This window comes from Balaenoptera physalus (assembly GCF_965194825.1).
Source record: "Balaenoptera physalus genome assembly, chromosome: X".
Lineage (NCBI taxonomy): Eukaryota > Metazoa > Chordata > Mammalia > Artiodactyla > Balaenopteridae > Balaenoptera > Balaenoptera physalus.
The window spans coordinates 9,536,616-9,554,779 of NC_138903.1; the positions used below are offsets into that span (position 1 = coordinate 9,536,616).

The 18,164-nt window shown below is 38.9% G+C and overlaps 1 protein-coding gene across 11 annotated transcripts in view; it reads right to left on the minus strand.

Annotated features, from left to right (window-relative positions):
- The window catches only part of ARHGAP6 (Rho GTPase activating protein 6), a 497,891-nt gene that overhangs the window by 153,025 nt on the left and 326,702 nt on the right, over nt 1-18,164 (minus strand). Inside the window, exon 1 of one of the 11 annotated variants that reach the window (XM_082447002.1) lies at nt 2-10,312. The exons of the other annotated variants lie outside the window; for them this stretch is intronic. Coding sequence (XP_082303128.1) covers nt 2-280 — 279 coding nt within the window. The 5' untranslated portion in view covers nt 281-10,312. Of the gene's footprint in view, nt 1; nt 10,313-18,164 lie in introns of those variants that run through there. 11 annotated transcript variants of the gene reach the window in all.

The following is an 18,164-nucleotide window of genomic DNA, read 5'->3' on the forward strand; positions in this document are numbered from 1 at the left end:
CCTCTCCAGGGTCCTTACATCTCAGCAGTAGCAGCAGCTCCAGGCAGAACTGACCTCCCATCCTCCCCACACAGAGCCCCTGGCCAGTGTGGGAACAGAGAAGGAGCCTGGAGACAGGGATACTGCTCAGAGAGCTAGAGGAGCCGGGCAGGGCAGGCAGGCTCCCTGGCTGGAATGTGCAGCTAGAGGCCCTGGGAGGGAGAAGGCCTGGGGTCACTGTGATCCTCTGAGTCAGACACCCTGGGGAACTCTCAGCTCTGAAAGGCCTCCTTTGCAACATGAGGTGGAGAGGCACCGAGAACTTACTAGGGGTAAAATTCTAAAAGTTACAAAACTGAGGTAAATGGTTATATGGATGTATACCAGTTTAAAGTAAATGGTAGAGATGCAGTATGAATGCCGGAGGGAATGCATGTAAATTAAATGCTAACTCATATATCTGATAAGGGGCTTGTACCCAGAATATATAAACAAATCTTACAACTCAATAATAAAAAACTCAAATAACCCAACTTTTAAATGGGCAAAGGCTCTGAATAGACATTTCTCTGAAGGAAATATACAAATGGCCAAGAAGCACATGAAAAGATGCTCAGCATCATTAGCTCTCAGGGGAATACAAATCAAAACCACAATGAGACACTACATTACACCCACTGGGATGGATAAAAAGAAGTGCTGGCGAGGATGTGGAGAAATTGGAACTCTTATACAATGCTGGTTAGAATGTAAATGCTTTGGAAAACAGTTTTTAGTTTCTCAAAATGTTAAACGTATAGTTACCATATGACCCAAAAATTCCACTCCTAGTTATATGCCCAAGAGAACTGAAAATATTTGTCCACACAAAAACTTGTATGCAAAATCGTTCACAGCAGCATTACTCATAATAGCCCAAAAGTGGAAATAACCCAAATGTCCATCAATCAATGAATAATGAAACAAAATGTGACATAACCATACAATGGAATTATTCAGCTATAAAAAGGAAGGAAGAACTGATACATGCTACATGCATCGTGGATGAACCTTGAAAACATTATGCTGAGTGTAAGAAGCCAGACACAAAAGACTACATATTGTATGATTCCATTTCCACGAAATGGCCAGAACAGGCAAATCCACAGAGTGGCAAAAGACTAGTGGTTGTCAAGGGCTGAGGCAGATGGGAGGATTGGGGGCAGTAATGACTAAGGGGCACAAGGTTTCTTTTGGGGGTGATGAAACTTTTAGAATTGATTGTGGTGATGGTTGCACAACTCTGACTATGCCGCTAAATTACAGCCCTGAAATGAGTGAACTGTATGGTATGTGAATTATACCTCAATAAAGCTGTTCCGTTAAAAATGAAACGCTAGCTCTTATTGCCTTGCCCCAACCCTTCCCCGATTACACTGGGCTCTTCCGAGATCACCCTCACTCCTGTAGATTCACCTATGTGGCTTGGCAGGGGCTATGGTGAGACAGGGCTTCCCCAAGCACAGAACCGTGACTACCGGCCCCTGGCAAACCGGGACCCTTCTCCTCAGCTTCATTTCTAGGCCACTGTTGACAAGAATTCTGCTCTGGCTTCATGGTTTGGCCCCTCTCCGCCCTGACTCCTTCATTCCCGGGTGGTGACTCCATTCCCAGCACGCCCATGGTTCCCATTTGTGAGAGTCCTTTCGAACTTACAGTTGCTCCTGTATCCCATGTAGCCGCCCTCTCCAAACAGATGACACGTGACGTAAGCACAGTGGCCCCTCACAGCTCAGTAACTTTCTCATAGCTGAAATTCAGTACTAATTGTTACCCTTCACCCTTTTTTTTTTTTGAAGGGAAAGGGGCTATTTTTTTGAGCATTTTAAAAATAAGGGTATTGCCTCTAGACGCTATTGTGCATTTTTACAATTATAAGTAAAAATGAAATTAACAGGTGATGCCAATGAAGGAAGCAATTCAATGAAGAGACTACCACAGTGGTCACTGGGTTAAAGAAATCCAACATTCTTACATGATTTTATCATTCACAAAGAGAACTACATTAGTTACTGACACATTTTAATTATTGATACTCATTAGTATTATTTGTTTCCATATCCTTTATCTTTCCAAACTATTCTTGGGCACAATGTACCAATGCCTACGAAAATTATTCTCTTAATGATAACTAGTTCCATCCTGTCCCATGCTCGAGATTTTGTTTGAGTCAATGCATTCTGTTATTAGGACCAGTCTTAAGAGAAAGGTTCACTAGTGGCCCCAATTAGTTACAATGCATAGCATCTGAAATTTATCACATTTTGGACCAGCATGTAATTTTTGCCTATTCTGGATCTGTCTGAAAGTTTTTCAACCTTTAAAAGCCCTTATTCATTTTTATGCAAATCAAAACTACAATGAGGTGCCACCTCACACTGGTCAGAATGGCCATCATTAAAAAGTCCACAAAAAATAAATGCTGGAGAGGATGTGGAGAAAAGGGAACCCTCCTACACTACATTGTTGCTAGGAGTGTAAATTGGTACAGCCACTATGGAGAACAGTACGGAGGTTCCTCAAAAAACTAAAAATAGAGTTACCATATGATCCTGCAATCCCACTCCTGGGCAATATCAGGAGAAAAAACAGAATTCAAAAAGATACATGCACCCCAATGTTCATTGCAGCACTATTTACAATAGCCAAGACATGGAAGCAACCTAAATGCCCATTGATAGATGAATGGATAAAGAAGATGTGGTAAATATATACAACGGAATACTACTCAGCCATAAAAAAGAATGAAATAATGCCATTGGCAGCAACAGGGATGGACCTAGAGATGATCATACTCAGGGAAATAAGTCAGAAAGAGAAAGACAAATACCATACAATATCACTTACAGGTGGAATCTAAAATATGACACAAATGAACTTAGTTTTGAAACAGAAACAGACTCATAGACATAGAGAACAGACTTGTGGTTGCCAAGGGGGAGGGATGGATTAGGAGTTTGGGATTAGCGGATGCAAACTATTATATATAGAATGGATAAACAACAAGGTCCTACTGTATAGCACAGGGAACTATATTCAGTATCATGTGATAAGCCATAATGGAAAAGAATATGAAAAAGAATGCATATGTATGTATAACTGAATCACTTTGCTGTACAGTAGAAATTAACACATTGTAATCAACTGTACTTCAGTAAAATAAATTTTTTTAAAAATTATTTATTTTTACAAGTTGGTACCATTGCCCTCTGAAGGACGTCGGTGGAAGGAGGAGGCTTTCCCATCTGAGGGATAAGCAAGGCTGCAAATGAATGTTCCCAACAGACCCCGCCTGTGTTCATTCTGTGCTGGAATGTTCATACAGGCTTTTTCTCAAACACACTTGAGTGCTGTGGGTAATAGATGTCAAATAATAAAACTCAGAGGCACATGCTATGTTACTTTTTAAGGGAAAAAAGTGGGGGGAAATCAAAGGGTTTAACAATTTTATTCACTGGCTTATATTCAGCGACTCCGAAAATTTGGCCACTGCTCAGGTTTGTGAATTTCTATGGAAAATGAACTGTGCTTGGCAAGCTTGCCGAAATATGAGGCTGATAAAAAAATGTTTCATGCTTTCTCAAGACCTTATGCCACTAACTGTGTGGGATTGGAAAAACTGTTCAAATGTCAATTTAAACACTGTAAATAAATGATTTTCTATACCCATATGAATTAATATTATTCTGTTGATTTCAGAGCATAACTTGAACTAAAGTTTCCTTGAGTTTTAACTAGGAAATGTTTCATGGAGAATATGGACTTCAGATTAGACGAGTTGAGCTCAGTAGAGTTCTATTCAGAATCAGAAATGTTAATGCAACGCATTATCTTACACTATGGAGAACTGACTGAAAATTCAATTGACACAAAGGTTGTTAGGAAGCAGGTCCTGAACTCAAAAAAAGGAGTAGGCCAAAAGAAATAAAACATTACTGTAACAGCCCAAATCATTATATAAAAGAACACTGTGGTGAATTCCATTGCAAAGTTCATGACTCGTGAACATTATCTTCAAACCAGTCATCTCTGAGTTTTATAGAGTCGACTATCCAACTGCCTTCTTGACCCTTCCATCTGGTATCTCAGGGTCATCTCAGACTTCATTTATCCAGTGCTGAACTCTTGACTTTCCTTTCTGGCAAACGTCTTTGTACCTAAGCCTCCTACATCTTAAGAGGTGTTTATAAAGCATTTATCTCAGTGCCTGGCATGCAGACCTGCTCAATAAAGGTTGATGATATTGATGATGATTGATGATGATGAAGATGATGATTTTTATGCACCCAATTAGTTGAGCCAGAAACCAAATGGTTTTTCTTAATTCTTTTCTTCACTTCATGTCCACATTTAATCCATTCCCAGGTTGTGTCAACTCTGCCTCCAAAAAAAATCAGGAATCCTACCTCTCTTCCCCAACTCTGCTTTCACCATCCCACCTCCAGCCTCCATCACATTTCTCCTGAACAAATTTAACAGCCTTCTAACCAACCTAACCATGTCCACTCCTGCCCTTGCCCAACTAATTGTCCAGAGAGGAAACCAGAATGATCTCCTTAAATACACATTATCAAAACATATATGGTGCTTATCATGTATTTATTAAATATGTTAAACATCCTTTTGAAGTAGGTACTATTATTACTTCCATTTTACAGGTAAGGGCTTGAGCAAAGAGAGGTTGGAATATGTCCAAGATCACTCTGCCTCTACAGGGCAAAGCCAGAATTCACACTCAAGAAGTCTGAGTCCACAGCTGAGTGTTCAACTGCTACACAAAATACCATGCCATACCCGAGCTTTCAAAGTAACAAACAAGCAAGCAGAGACTGTCAATTCACTTCACTTAAAATAAAGTCCATCTGCACAGGATTTCCCTGTGCAAAAGGGTCTGGGCTGACCTCCTCGGCCTCCCCCATCATGCCTCTCTCTTTCCTCCTGCTCTCCTGACGCTCATAAACAAGACAAGCTGGGTGCTGCATAGGTTTCTGCCCGTGCTGTTCCCAGTGCCTGAACTGTTCTTCCCAGGAATTTTCACAGGGCTGGCTCCTCCTTCTTTATTCTTTTTTTGTCCATGTTTTTATTTTATTTTATTTATTTATTTTTAACATCTTTATTGGAGCATAATTGCTTGACAACGGTGTGTTAGTTTCTGCTTTATAACAAAGTGAATCAGCTATACATATACATATATCCCCATATCTCCTCCCTCTTGCATCTCCCTCCCACCATCCCTATCCCACCCCTCTAGGTGGTCACAAAGCACCGAGCTGATCTCCCTGTGCTGTGCGGCTGCTTCCCACTAGCTATCTATTTTACATTTGGTAGTGTGTGTATGTCCATGCCACTCTCTCACTTTGTCCCAGCTTACCCTTCCCCCTCCCCGTGTAATCCCGCTCCCTCAATAAAGCCTTCCCTGACCTTCCCAATCTGAAATCAATGTTCCCTGGCTTCTCGATCTCAACATTCCATTGGTTTTCTTCTCAGCACTTATCTCAGTTTGTAATTGCTTTCATATGCTTGTCCATTTGTCTATCGACTGTCTCTCCCATTGGTCTGGAGGCTTCACAACAATAATATTGTTTACAACTGTATTTTCACCACCTAGCATATTGCCTTGCACTTAGTGGGTGATGAGAAAATTTGATAACTGTTTGGATGAAGACAAGAATGCTCTGGTGGTATGAAACATCCACTTAGACCTTTGGTTCTCCAAATGTGATTGGAATCACCTGGGGATGCTTTTAATCAAAAGTAGAGTCCCAGGACTGTTTCTTTAAGCGCTTGCTTTTGAGGCCTATCACCTAATTTTGTAAATAATTTTTATAATTTTGATTTTGACATGATTTGGCAATGAGTAACTCAGAATTCTTGTTCGGCATTACTTTTAAGTAATCGTGTATTTTCAGGAATACTTGCTAGGACAGAAAAATGTACATTATAAATCTCTTTCATGTGTGATAAGATTGTTAAAAACACTGTCAATGAAATTGACATACTATGTTTTTAGATATATAGCTAAGAATTTACATAATTACCTTGGGAGCCAATAATTTCCTTTTCAGCTTGTAGACATTTGTGTGGGCTCCTGGAAAGCTTGTGGTTCCCCGGCCCCATAATCAGATCATGGTGTGTAATGAACAAAACGGACCAGCTGGAGTCCAGCCCCAAATCAACCACAACAGGACTCCTGCCCAGGAATCTGCATTTTAAGAAGCTTTCCAGGAAGTTCCTATGCAAATAACACTTGAAAGCTATTTTTTTCTCTTTATTTAGACTTACGTGTATTGTTTTAGAAAAATATACAACAGAAATCAGTGTCCACTTTTTAAATTTGTGGTTTAATTCTGAGAAATTCAAGATAATGTTTCACGTAAAGGAAAAACATACACTATTAATTGATGTTAAGCTCACTAAGTGTCCAGAAATGCAGTTTATCAGCAATCTTCTCGGTAAAATTAATCATCTTTGTTAAATATCTTTTGTTAGCCTCCATGTACACATGGCATGAAAGGGACAGGCATTTCTCACCTTGGAGAGGAAGGATGAACCATTTGGCCACATGGAAAGAATAGGAAGGTAAGTGCCTTAGCCCATAACTCGACTATGTTTTAGGCTATAAGTGGATAATGTTAAGAAAATAAAAATTGAAAGCAGGAAGAGGTTTCTTGGCTTGCTCAAGAGATAAAGGCGGCTGTTTTTTCTCTTTTAGGGAAAGATACCTAAATTCCAGAATATGACAGAAGAGCTTAAGTTAAAAACAAAAACAAAACAAGAAGACATCCAGCACTGTTTTCGATGTCAAGTAAATAAATGTGGTAATAAACCATGCCCTTGTCCAAAAAGCAAAGGGAAGCTTTGGTGAGGATCTCACCAGGTCTTGCTTTGTCTCTATCTCACCCACAGGTTTTCCCCAGTCTTCCTTGACACCTCCAGGGCATTCGGCATTAGTGCTTAACAGATGCTGGAGATGCTTTCCTGCCTGGTCTGCTGTGACATTCCTCTCTTCACGTGGCCCTTCCCTGCTTAAAACCCTTCCACTGTTCTTCAGTCAGTTGAGACCTTTCGGCACAAGACCCCAGGCTTTCCATGACCTGACCCTAATCCATTCCTCCAAATCCTTCTCTTGCCCTTCTTCCCAGCAAACCCTGCACACTCTGCTCAACAGAACTGCTCACTCTCATACTTTTCGGATTCTGTCTTTGCTTTTGTCATTTGCTTTCTCCAGAGTTCCCTTCACCCTCTTATTTCACATTAAATGTCCCATCCGTTATTACACCTTGCTTGCGTCTTCTGTGCACTAGGTTCCATCCCCTTTTGCCTACTCAAGAGCATCACTCCAGCCATTCTCTTATACATCACTAATTTCCTCTTCTCAATCGGATGAGTCCCATTAAAGTAAAAGTAAACATTAAAACGTACTGTTATAACTCCCACCATACAAAAGTTCTTGATCACACTTCCCTTTTTAGCCACCTCTTCATTTCTCTCCTTCTTTTTACAGGAAAAAAAAGCCTTCAAAGAAGTGTTCATATACCCTGCCTTCCATTTCCTCTCTTCCCAGTCTTTCTTGAACCCACTTCAGTCAGGCTTTTGCCCCCTCCATCCATCAACACTGCTCTTATTGAGGTTACCAGTAACCTTGACACTGCTCAATCCTCAGTCTTCATTTTACTTGACCCATCAGCAGAAAACCCCATAATGTATCCAAACCAGAGCTCTTTTAGGAGTCCAAGTGGGCACTATTGACAAGTGTGCTAACTGATAATTATGCCTCACCTAGGATTGTATCTGGCAAACAGACTTACTGTCATCTACTCATCGGAAGCCTCACACCTACCTATCACAGCCCATTGTCCCCGCCCTTTAAAACACTTTCTTCTCCTGCCTTTTCAGATGCCACACTCTCCTGGGTGTCCTTCTAGGTCACCAGCCACTGATTCTGTCTCCTATGCTGTCTCCTATTTCCTCCTCACCTCCCTGAATGTAACGTACTGTTGGAATTTCCCATAGTTTTGTCTTTGGATCTCCTTTATTTTCCATCTGCAATTACTCTATCGGTGATTTCAACAAATCTTAAAGCTTTAAATGACATCTATACACTAATCACCCCCTAATTTATATCTCCAACCAGGACCTTTTTTCCTGAATTCCCTGAGTTCTTCAACTTCCTCTCAGCCCACTCCTCTATGGCTTCCGCCACCTAAGTCGATGGCAAGTTCATCCTTTCAGTGACTCAGGCCAGAACCTTGACTCCCTATCACCTCTGACTCCATATGGTACTCCACAGCCAATCCATTAGGGAATCCTACTGTCACTGCATTCAAAACATGCCCGAATCTGACCTTTTCTCATCATTTCCACTGTTCCACTCTGGGCCAAGCTAAAATCATCTCTCACCTCGATTAATAATAAAAATTTCTAAATGACTCAGCATAGAAAGTGGTTCTGCAAACCCTCCCTAAAATACTCATTTCTCCTCATTGAAGATAATTTTCCTTGAGAAAATCTTCGGATTGTCAGTGAGTCACTTCCAGTCTTATCTTTTTCTAGAAAGGTATTAATGCAGATGACGCAGAAGAAAACAGAGGTGCAGAAAAGCTCTCCCAAATCCCACAGTGGGGACTTGGATTGCTACAGAGAGTGGTTTATTCTTTGGCAGTTCACAGGATTCTTAATGATGCCTGAATTACCCTTTCTTGCTCAGAACAAAATAGTACCATTCCATGATGTGTGTTTATTCTTCACGTGGACAATGTATAGAGTGGGCATTCCCACGCATTTTGGGGCTGAATGAGCTGATCTTGGTAGTATCCCCCTTCCTGCCCATGATTGATCCTGGAACCCAGACCAAAAGCCATCAGCCTTCCTTACAGCCAGAGGCACGTGATGGAAAGGTGTCTGGAGGCTTCTGCAAAATGTTCCCTTGACTGTAAGCAAGAGACACAGGAAAAAGGAAACCTTTTCTTCCTCTATGCCAGGGTTTCTCAACCTCAGCACTATTGACATTTGGGGTCATCTGTTGTGGGGACTGTCCTGTATATGAAGGACGTTCAGCAGTAACACTGGCCTCTACCCACTAGATGCCAGTAGCATCTCTTCAGCTGTGACAACCAACAATGTCTCCAGACATTGCCAGACGTCTCCTGGGAGTGGATTACCCCAAGTTGGGAACCACTGGCCTAAATATTGTCAGATTTATCCCCAAACTGCCACAGGTTCTCTCAATACCAGCTTAGAGATGCTTAGAGGAACACAAAGTCAAGAGAATTGCAGGAAAAAGACCAGAGTCACTGGATGAAACCCATTATACCTATAGATTTTTGGTGACACAAGCCTCTACAATTCCTAATTATTTAAGCTGGTTTAAATGGGTTTGGCAATTATTATCAGCCAGGGGCACCAAAGTGATCCAGGGTCCACCATCACAGTTCACAGCACGTTGCTTTATTCCAGGGCATCCTACAGCTTGGAGAAATGAGCCGAGTCCCACCTTGGGGCACGATTCTGTGGGTTCGGCTTTATGTGTAGGACAGAAATAAAATGGCTCATTTCCCCATCTGTTAACTGCTGCTTATCCACACTTGTTATGGAATTGTATAATTTCAAAGCAGGAAGTGATTTTAGGGAAGGAGAATTAAGCTAAAACCAACGTCTATGTTTATCGTCAAAGGAAGGCTTTCCAAAGAGGATTAAGCCATGTGCCTGCAAATATCAGGAAAAGAGCCATTATCCACTTCAAAACACTTCCTGAGAATGACGAGTCACCATACATCTTGCGTAAAAAGCAAAGCGAGACATGTTCTTATGGCTACATACACTTAAATAGTCCCTTCTCCCTAAATAGGAATTCTACATGGTTTCAACGACTAAATCAATTATCTATTTACAGTGGACTTCCTGTCATTTCTGTGGGCAGATCTGTCATTTAATTTTACCAACTAGCAGTATTTTTTTAATCTGAAAACTGATTAACAAATAGAGGTGGCATAATTGGCAGACTATTAAATTCTGGGTATAGTGGGGAGGGGGAGAAGATAAAAAATTGTAATCTACCTCTTATGATTTTTATTTTTAATATACATATTAGTTTGTATTATCTTTCCTTATTATAAAAGCAATGCAAGCTTAAAACTAAAAAATATCAGAAATATAGAAATAAGCAAAATGAATAATATTTAAATAATCTATAATCTAAGAATCATCACTGTTTATATCCTAGTGAATATTCTCCCAAATATTTTTCTTGCGTACTGAGATATTTCTTCCCAAATAATATCATATTATTTTGAAATCTACTATAATGTATTTTATTTTATTTTTTTACTATAATGTATTTTAAAAGTTCCTTTTATCAGATGTTTAAGTTGTTCCTAATTCATCCCCATCTGTAAACAGTGCTTCATATGAATGGCTGGCTGAAAACAAGTTACACATGCTCAAAAACAAAAATGTAAGGGCAAAACACAAACAAAAAAGAATTCTGCAAAATGGCCCAAGGTTTAGGATATCATTGGCTTCAGAATTCTGCTACCATTCACTTGTACGTCCAATCACAGAAACCAGCCTCAAAGGGGACAAAGGGGGGACTTCCCTGGTGGCGCAGTGGTTAAGAATCCACCTGCCAGTGCAGGGGACATGGGTTCGAGCCCTGGTCCGGGAAGATCCCACATGCCGCGGAGCAACTAAGCCTGTGAGCCACAACTACTGAGCCTGCACTCTGAAGCCTGTGAGCCACAACTGTTGAGCCCACGTGCCACAACTACTGAAGCCCGTGAGCCTAGAGCCCGTGCTCCGCAAGAGAAGCCACTGCAATAAGAAGCCTGCGCACCGCAACGAAGAGTAGCCCCCGCTCGCAGCAACGAAGACCCAATGCAGCCAAAAATAAATAAATAAATACATAAATAAATATTTAAAAAATAAATAAAATTCAACTTAAAAAAAGAGAGGACAAAGGGGAGAGAAGAGCAACCAGCTTTGCAACAAAGGAAACTACCCCTGCGACAGACATGATAGGGCAAACACTAAATGAACCTAATGGAGAAACATTCAACAAATGAATCCCAAGCAGAGTTTCTCAGTTTATAAGTCATAGAGTCATTGCCTAGAAAAAAACAGGTTTTCCTCAATCATATAATTAAAAATAAATAATTTGCTCCTCTACAAAAATCCTGTGATGGCAAGTCCAAATATCTAGATTTACCTATATATCCACAAATCTGTATTTATATCTATATCTATATTTGTATTAGTATCTGTATTGATACCTATACCTATGCCTATATCTATATACACACCTGCAACTATACCCATATATCCATCCATCCATCCATCCATCCATCCATCCATCCATCTATATATCAGTGGTTCTCAGACTTGAATGTGCATCAGAATCCCCTGGAGGGCTTCTTATTAAAACAAAGATTCCTCTATCCCATCCCCAGTTTCTGATTCAGCATATCATTGACACAGTCTAAGAATTTGCATTTCTAATAAGTTCCCAGGTGATGCAATGTTGGTGGTGTGAAGTCTACACTTTGAGAAGCACTGCCTATACTTCTACCTCTATCTTTATCTCTATCTCATTACCAATGTATATTTTAGTAAACATACGGCTATCCCCACGTACGTACTTTAACTTTCATTATCATCAATTGTTAATATAAATCATAGTGTTACATACTATACAAAAGAGATATCATGGTGCTCTCAAATTCTCTCCACTTAATTTAATAAGACATTATATAAAAATTCTTACCATGTACCTTCTTCCACCCAGGATAATAGTTAAATCATGGTACATTTCTTGCTTTTACTTGGTTTTCACTGCCTTTGGCTTTTAACTTGATGTATTTACATCTTAACGATTCAGATTTATTTTCCAAACAGTGAGATGAAACAGGGACGACTCAAAGCCAGCTTCATTTTGAAACTGGCCAAGCTCTTGTAAACAAGCTCTTGACGGAGCAATTTATAATTCTCTAAACAGTTGGGGGGAAAATATCACACGGAAAAGCAGATGTTATTCTCCTAGCTTCTTTTTTTTTTAGGTCTCCAATTATTGTCTACAGTACTGAACCAACCATATTACTTCAAGTAAATTTTGGCTTTGCTGGATGTCAACCATGTTAGCCACACTCAAGATGTGGTTCAAAGAACAAAGCTTCTCAGAGACACTTCTGTTGCCTGCTTCCTCATGTTAGTTTGACAGCGCTGGATTTAGGGGTTGTGTTGGCTCATGTTTGCAGCATGCAATGGGAACACGGTTCCCCAGATGCCAACCTTAACCTAAATAAAAGCTAGGCCTGCATCTCTTCAGGGTCAAGTTAAAGAATATAGGCTGTGCTGTCTCAGACCTCAACGGGTACCAATCAGAGACAAGACGTATACCCAAGGAAATGTGATCGGTAATTTTAATGGGTAAACAGTTGCAGGACTGAGAAAAAGAAAGTCACTTTGCGCTGGTGCAGTTGGGAAAAACTTCATAATCTATTTGTTCACATCTTTGAGAAACAAACGTTATTTCTCCAGAAAGCGAAACGCAGACATTGAAAAAGGAGGCAAATTTTTACAGATGAGGTCAAAGCAGAGACTGTCCGGAGCAAGGAGTTAATGTGTGACAAGACAGGGAATAATCCCAAGAATGATGGAGTTCATTACTGAAATGATTATAAATTACAGGCCACCTGCAACCTATCCCGAATGTCTTTTATGGTGGGAGAACAGGATAGATGGAAGAATGGGAAAAAACTTGTGCCCTAATGGAGAAAAGGAAAATGTGTGTTTTGACCAGTTCAGAGAAAGTCTCTCTTTCCACCTTAATATATCTGTAGATGGATAGATGCGTGTGCATGTACACACTAACATTCAGACTTTACAGAATAATTCCAATTTAAATATAAGATCCCCTTGTTCCAATTAAGCATTCAAAATGCCCCTAATTGCAAACATTTCAGCAAATAGCCACTGAATAAATGATATAGTCAGCAACACTGAAATAAAATTGTCACTAAAAAAAAAAAACTATGCCAAAAAAGAAAGAACTCATAGGCTGTAATAATACAAAACTCTGCATTTTAACATCTACAGCTGTATATGTGTTAGGTGCTGGGGTTTTTTGTGTTAAAGACATGTCCAATATAAAAAGATAATTTATTGCAAATTGTGAAGAGAATTTACTGGAAGCACTACAATAGGAGAAATGGTGACTGTAAGAGTTTTCAGATGCAACAATTGGCCTGTAGTTCCAATTTGTTTAAAAATTTGTTCTATTAGGCACAAATTTAGTTGCAAAATGTTATTTTGAAGTAAAAATTAGTATAAAAGATGGGATAAGTGAACATTTTCCAAAATGAACATCTTTTCTAAAGAAATATAATATTATATATAAAGAACAGTGAGATAAATGCCACTCATGAGTAACTTCTCAATAAAATGCATGAATGCATGAATAAAAGAATACATTTTTAGAAATCTGTTGGTTCTCAGATTTTAGCTCCCAGAACTTCAACAGATATCACACACACACACACACACACACACACACACTCATTTTCAAATTGAACGTAATCCTATTAAAAACAAAATTGTGCCAAAAGAAGTTACAACTGCCCATCACACAGAAAGATGCACAGTTTAGCTATAGCCATTATAGCAGGTTCCACATTGTTCAAATTCAGATTTTAAAAGCACAATAACACACAAAGCAGGTATCAGAACAAGTTTGCATCAGAAATTCAACAACATTTGTCACAGGAATAGGGTAAAACTTTTTACTCCCATCATTAATATAAACTGACCATAAATATCAAAGCTGCCGGTATCTTAGCGAGAAATCTTTATGAAGGAATTGCAGTTAAAAATGACAGCTCTGGAAAATGAGATAAGGGACCAACTAAGGGATTATCTTTTCTTTGTACTGTGATGAGATATACATGAGTAAGACTGAAACACTAATGTCAACTTTAGAGCTGCAAAATGTCTCAGGTCTGAGGAACATCTCAAGGAACTGTCGGAGAATAAAGAAAATATTTTAGTTAATCATCTATAGTACAGAGCTTCGCAACCTTGGTATTCTTGACATTTGGGGCTGGGTCATTCTTGGTCATGGCGGGCTGTCCTGTGCATTGAAGGATGTTTAGCAGCACCCCTGGTCTCCACGCACTAGATGCCAGGAGCAAACCACCGCCTCCCAATTGTGACAACAGAAATGTCTCCAGACATTGGCAAAAATGCCTTGGGGTTGGGGTGAGGGAATTCTCCCAGTTAAAAGCACTGATAGCACACATTTACATAAACTTGTTTGATCAATTGTAGTAAATATTATAAAACTGTCCAAAAATTTATATTCATGCAGAACTCATTCTGTGAATTGTGCCAAAGTGTTGTATACAAATGTTCATATTTAATCAGAACAGATTGACAAACCTGGAATGACTGCTTCTTAGGCATAAACATTATTAAAATCCACTAAAATACTTCTGATGATCTTAAGAAAATTTCTAAGGATTCTCATCCAGAATTTGTGATTTGAGGCTTAAACCAAAACATTATCACTGTTTTGCATAACGCTCTCTACAAAATGGAAGCACAGATTGTGTTATCACTGGAAACTGCATGGGAATGATGTTGCTTATGTTATACTTTAGATGAAGGAAAACAATCTGTTTCTCCTGTTTGAACAGAATCTCAGAGTAATATTACTGAGGATGGTACACCCTGAAATTCTAAAGATTTTTATATTAGCTATCACATTTATCTTAGATAAATATTGATAGTTTGCATCAATTACTCAGGAATCAACTGGCCAAAAACCCTTCCTGGGGAGATTATTTCAGAAATATTCAACTGCAATAAGCATTTAAGTGAGATTTCGCTCTTAAAATTTGTCTTGGTAGATCTTGCTAGTAAAGTGAACAAAGAAAAAGTATATGCAGGTCAAAGGTGGTTGACTCTACTTTCAGTTTTTTATTCTGAGAAATTAATTTTCCAAATAAGGAAAATAGGCAAATTTTCTTGGCTAAATTTATTTTAAAACATGTGACTACATTGTTTAATGATAATAAATCCAAGATTAAAATGCTTATCAACAACTATTAAAATTATGATAGGGCTTCCCTGGTGGCGCAGTGGTTGAGAATCTGCCTGCCAATGCAGGGGACATGGGTTCGAGCCCTGGTCTGGGAAGATCCCACATGCCGCGGAGCAACTAGACCCGTGAGCCACAGTTGCTGAGCCTGCGCGTCTGGAGCCTGTGCTCCGCAACAAGAGAGGCCGCGATAGTGAGAGGCCCGCGCACCGCGATGAAGAGTGGCCCCCGCCTTCAATAAAGATGTTTAAAAAAAAAAAAAAAAAAAAAAAAAAAGAGTGGCCCCCGCTTGCCGCAACTAGAGAAAGCCCTCGCACAGAAACGAAGACCCAACACAGCCATAAATAAATAAATAAATAAATAAATAAATAAATAAATAAAATTTAAAAAAATTATGATATATTCACTGACAATGCAGAAGAATTATTCAAATTTGACAAGAAATGTTGGGAAATTTTAAGAATAATTATTGAGCAAGTCAAGTGGGGACAACATGCTTACTTCAATAATAAAAGATGAAATATGAAAGCTATTACTATTTTTCTAAATTGTTTATTTCTTTCTCATTTCTTTTTATAATTTTCTGATGAAGATGATTCATTTATCACTAAATGTAATCATATTATCATATCACCAAAAGACATTTCATATAATTAAATGCATGTCAGAAAAAAAATCTTTGTTAGTCTGTACATATAAATTATTCATTCAGAAAAAATTGTCACTATGTTATTCACATTCCCACGCAAACATCTCAAACCTAAATTTTGATTCTGTAATTATTTGACATTTATTATTGAAATTATAAAGATTGAAATTATAAGGATCTAAAATAGATCTCATTTGAAAAAGGAAAACATCGCAGATCAAACTTCTTTTTTTTAAAAAAAGTAGTTCTTGCTAGATTAATAGCTCTCAACTAGGGTGCCTTTCCAGCTCATAGGAATTTGGGGATATATGGAGGCATTTTTGGTTGCCACAACTGGGGGAGGGCACTACTGGCACCTGGTGGGTAGAGACCAGGGATGCTGTTAAACACCCCACAATGCACAGGACAACCCTTCAAAAAAATAATCTGGTCCCGAAGCTAATAGTGCTGAGGCTGAGAAACCCCGCTCTAGATAAAAGTATTTTCTGGCTTAACTTGTGCAACAAAGCAAGAAGCACCCAGCTCAACTGTGATGAGAATCCCTTTTTGGAGAACATGTGATTACCAAAGACATTTTTTTTCTTCCATGGAAGGCAGAATTTTAACTATCCTTTCTTGCTATTGTTGGCATCTTATGGAGCAGGAAACAAAACGGAAGACAGAAGGGACGGTAGATGCAGCCTCAAACGAGCAATCCTTGCTCTGCTGTTCTCTAACTGAACATATCTTATTGGAGCAGAAAGTATGTGCTTTGATACCAAGTCAATGCGATGCCTTCACTGCAAAACAGGAATCACTTGACATGATAAGAAAAACACATCATAAAAATTAATACGGCTAAAGCTTAAGCAGTGAGTTTGAATAACTGTCTTTTTGCCCTCCCTGATGTCAGCCATAAGCGATATTCTGTATTGCTTAGGAGTCACTATTAAAATCAAACTTTTAACAGCCCTAAGTAAACGTCTTCATTTTCCAAAGACCTAAGTGATGGCAGAGTAATATGATTGCTTACAGCTGCAAATGCCTCATCGTGAACTAAACACTTGTTAAACTTTGGCTAAAATTTCTCATCAGTGGCTTATAGTGTCTTTTCCAAATAAAATCATTTTTTAAAACTAATTCACTAAATAATGCCATGGTAGACACCTTAATTAAGTCATGAATAGATGATGCAAATAATCCACTGATTACACAATAAATGCACATTAAGTTAAAACAAAACAACCTATGTTCCTAAATATAAATTACTTTATAATTTTACATTAGGAACTATCACTGTGTAAATTACTCACGTTTTACCCCACCCAAAGGAAAGAAAAATAGAAAACTTCATGTTATGAAGGAAAAAAATATTTCCTGTGTGTTTACTTTTCCTGGGTGTCTATGATATTCTTTAGATTATAAGTCATCAACATTTCAGGAGACAGGTGTCAAGATTCTGAACGGGTTAGGAATGAGAAGCTGAGGTAAGGAAAGGGCATCTGGCATTCATTCCTACTAAGAAAGAAACAAAGTCGTGCTCCCACAATCCATTGCAAAGACTTGGGGAAAAAAAGTTCCTCTTAATTGCAAATAGTTCAGGACGAAATATACAGTCATTTACCCTTCAGTATGAATTACTTTAATCAAATTCTTCTGTTCTAAAGCCAAACTGAGTTCAGCCCTTTTAAGATTTGGAGAGACTTGATCTTGCTGGATGTTTTGCAAAGTACCAAATAATTTTGGAAAGGTAAACACCTCTGGGAAGGGCACACCAAGTAAGCACCATCATCCAGAGGTATTATCACTATTGGTGAGTATAGAGACATTTGGATACCAAAAGAAAAGCAAGAAACATCACTTCACCAAAACATAGTGACTACTTACCAAGCCCTCTACTAGGTGCCAGGAATGCAGGTGCTGGGGTAAAAAGATAGGATAAACAACCGGGTCCTACTGTACAGCACAGGGAACTATATTCAATATCCTGGGATAAACCATAATGGAAAAGAATATGAAAAAGAATGTATATATGTGTATAACTGGGTCACTTTGCTGTACAGCAGAAATTAACACAACATTGTAAATCAGCTATACTTCAATTTAAAAAAAAGATAGGAATAGTTGAGACTGAGCCTAACAGCACACTGCTTCCTAGGAATTTTGAGTCAAACACAACCTGCTTCTGAGTAATATCTTATGCTAAAAAGGAAAACAGACTGTGTTTATCGAAACAAAAAGACTTCATTTACAACAGGCTTGGTGACCACAGAAGTTAGCTCAAATCTTTGGTTAATCTACTCCGTTAGAAGGCACCTTACAGGGACGGCAAAAGCATGAAAACCGGCATTGCTGATTTAGTGAGCACCTGGCTCGCTTCTGGGGGCATGCATTAACGTGGCACCCATTCAAACATGCAGTGATAGTTTA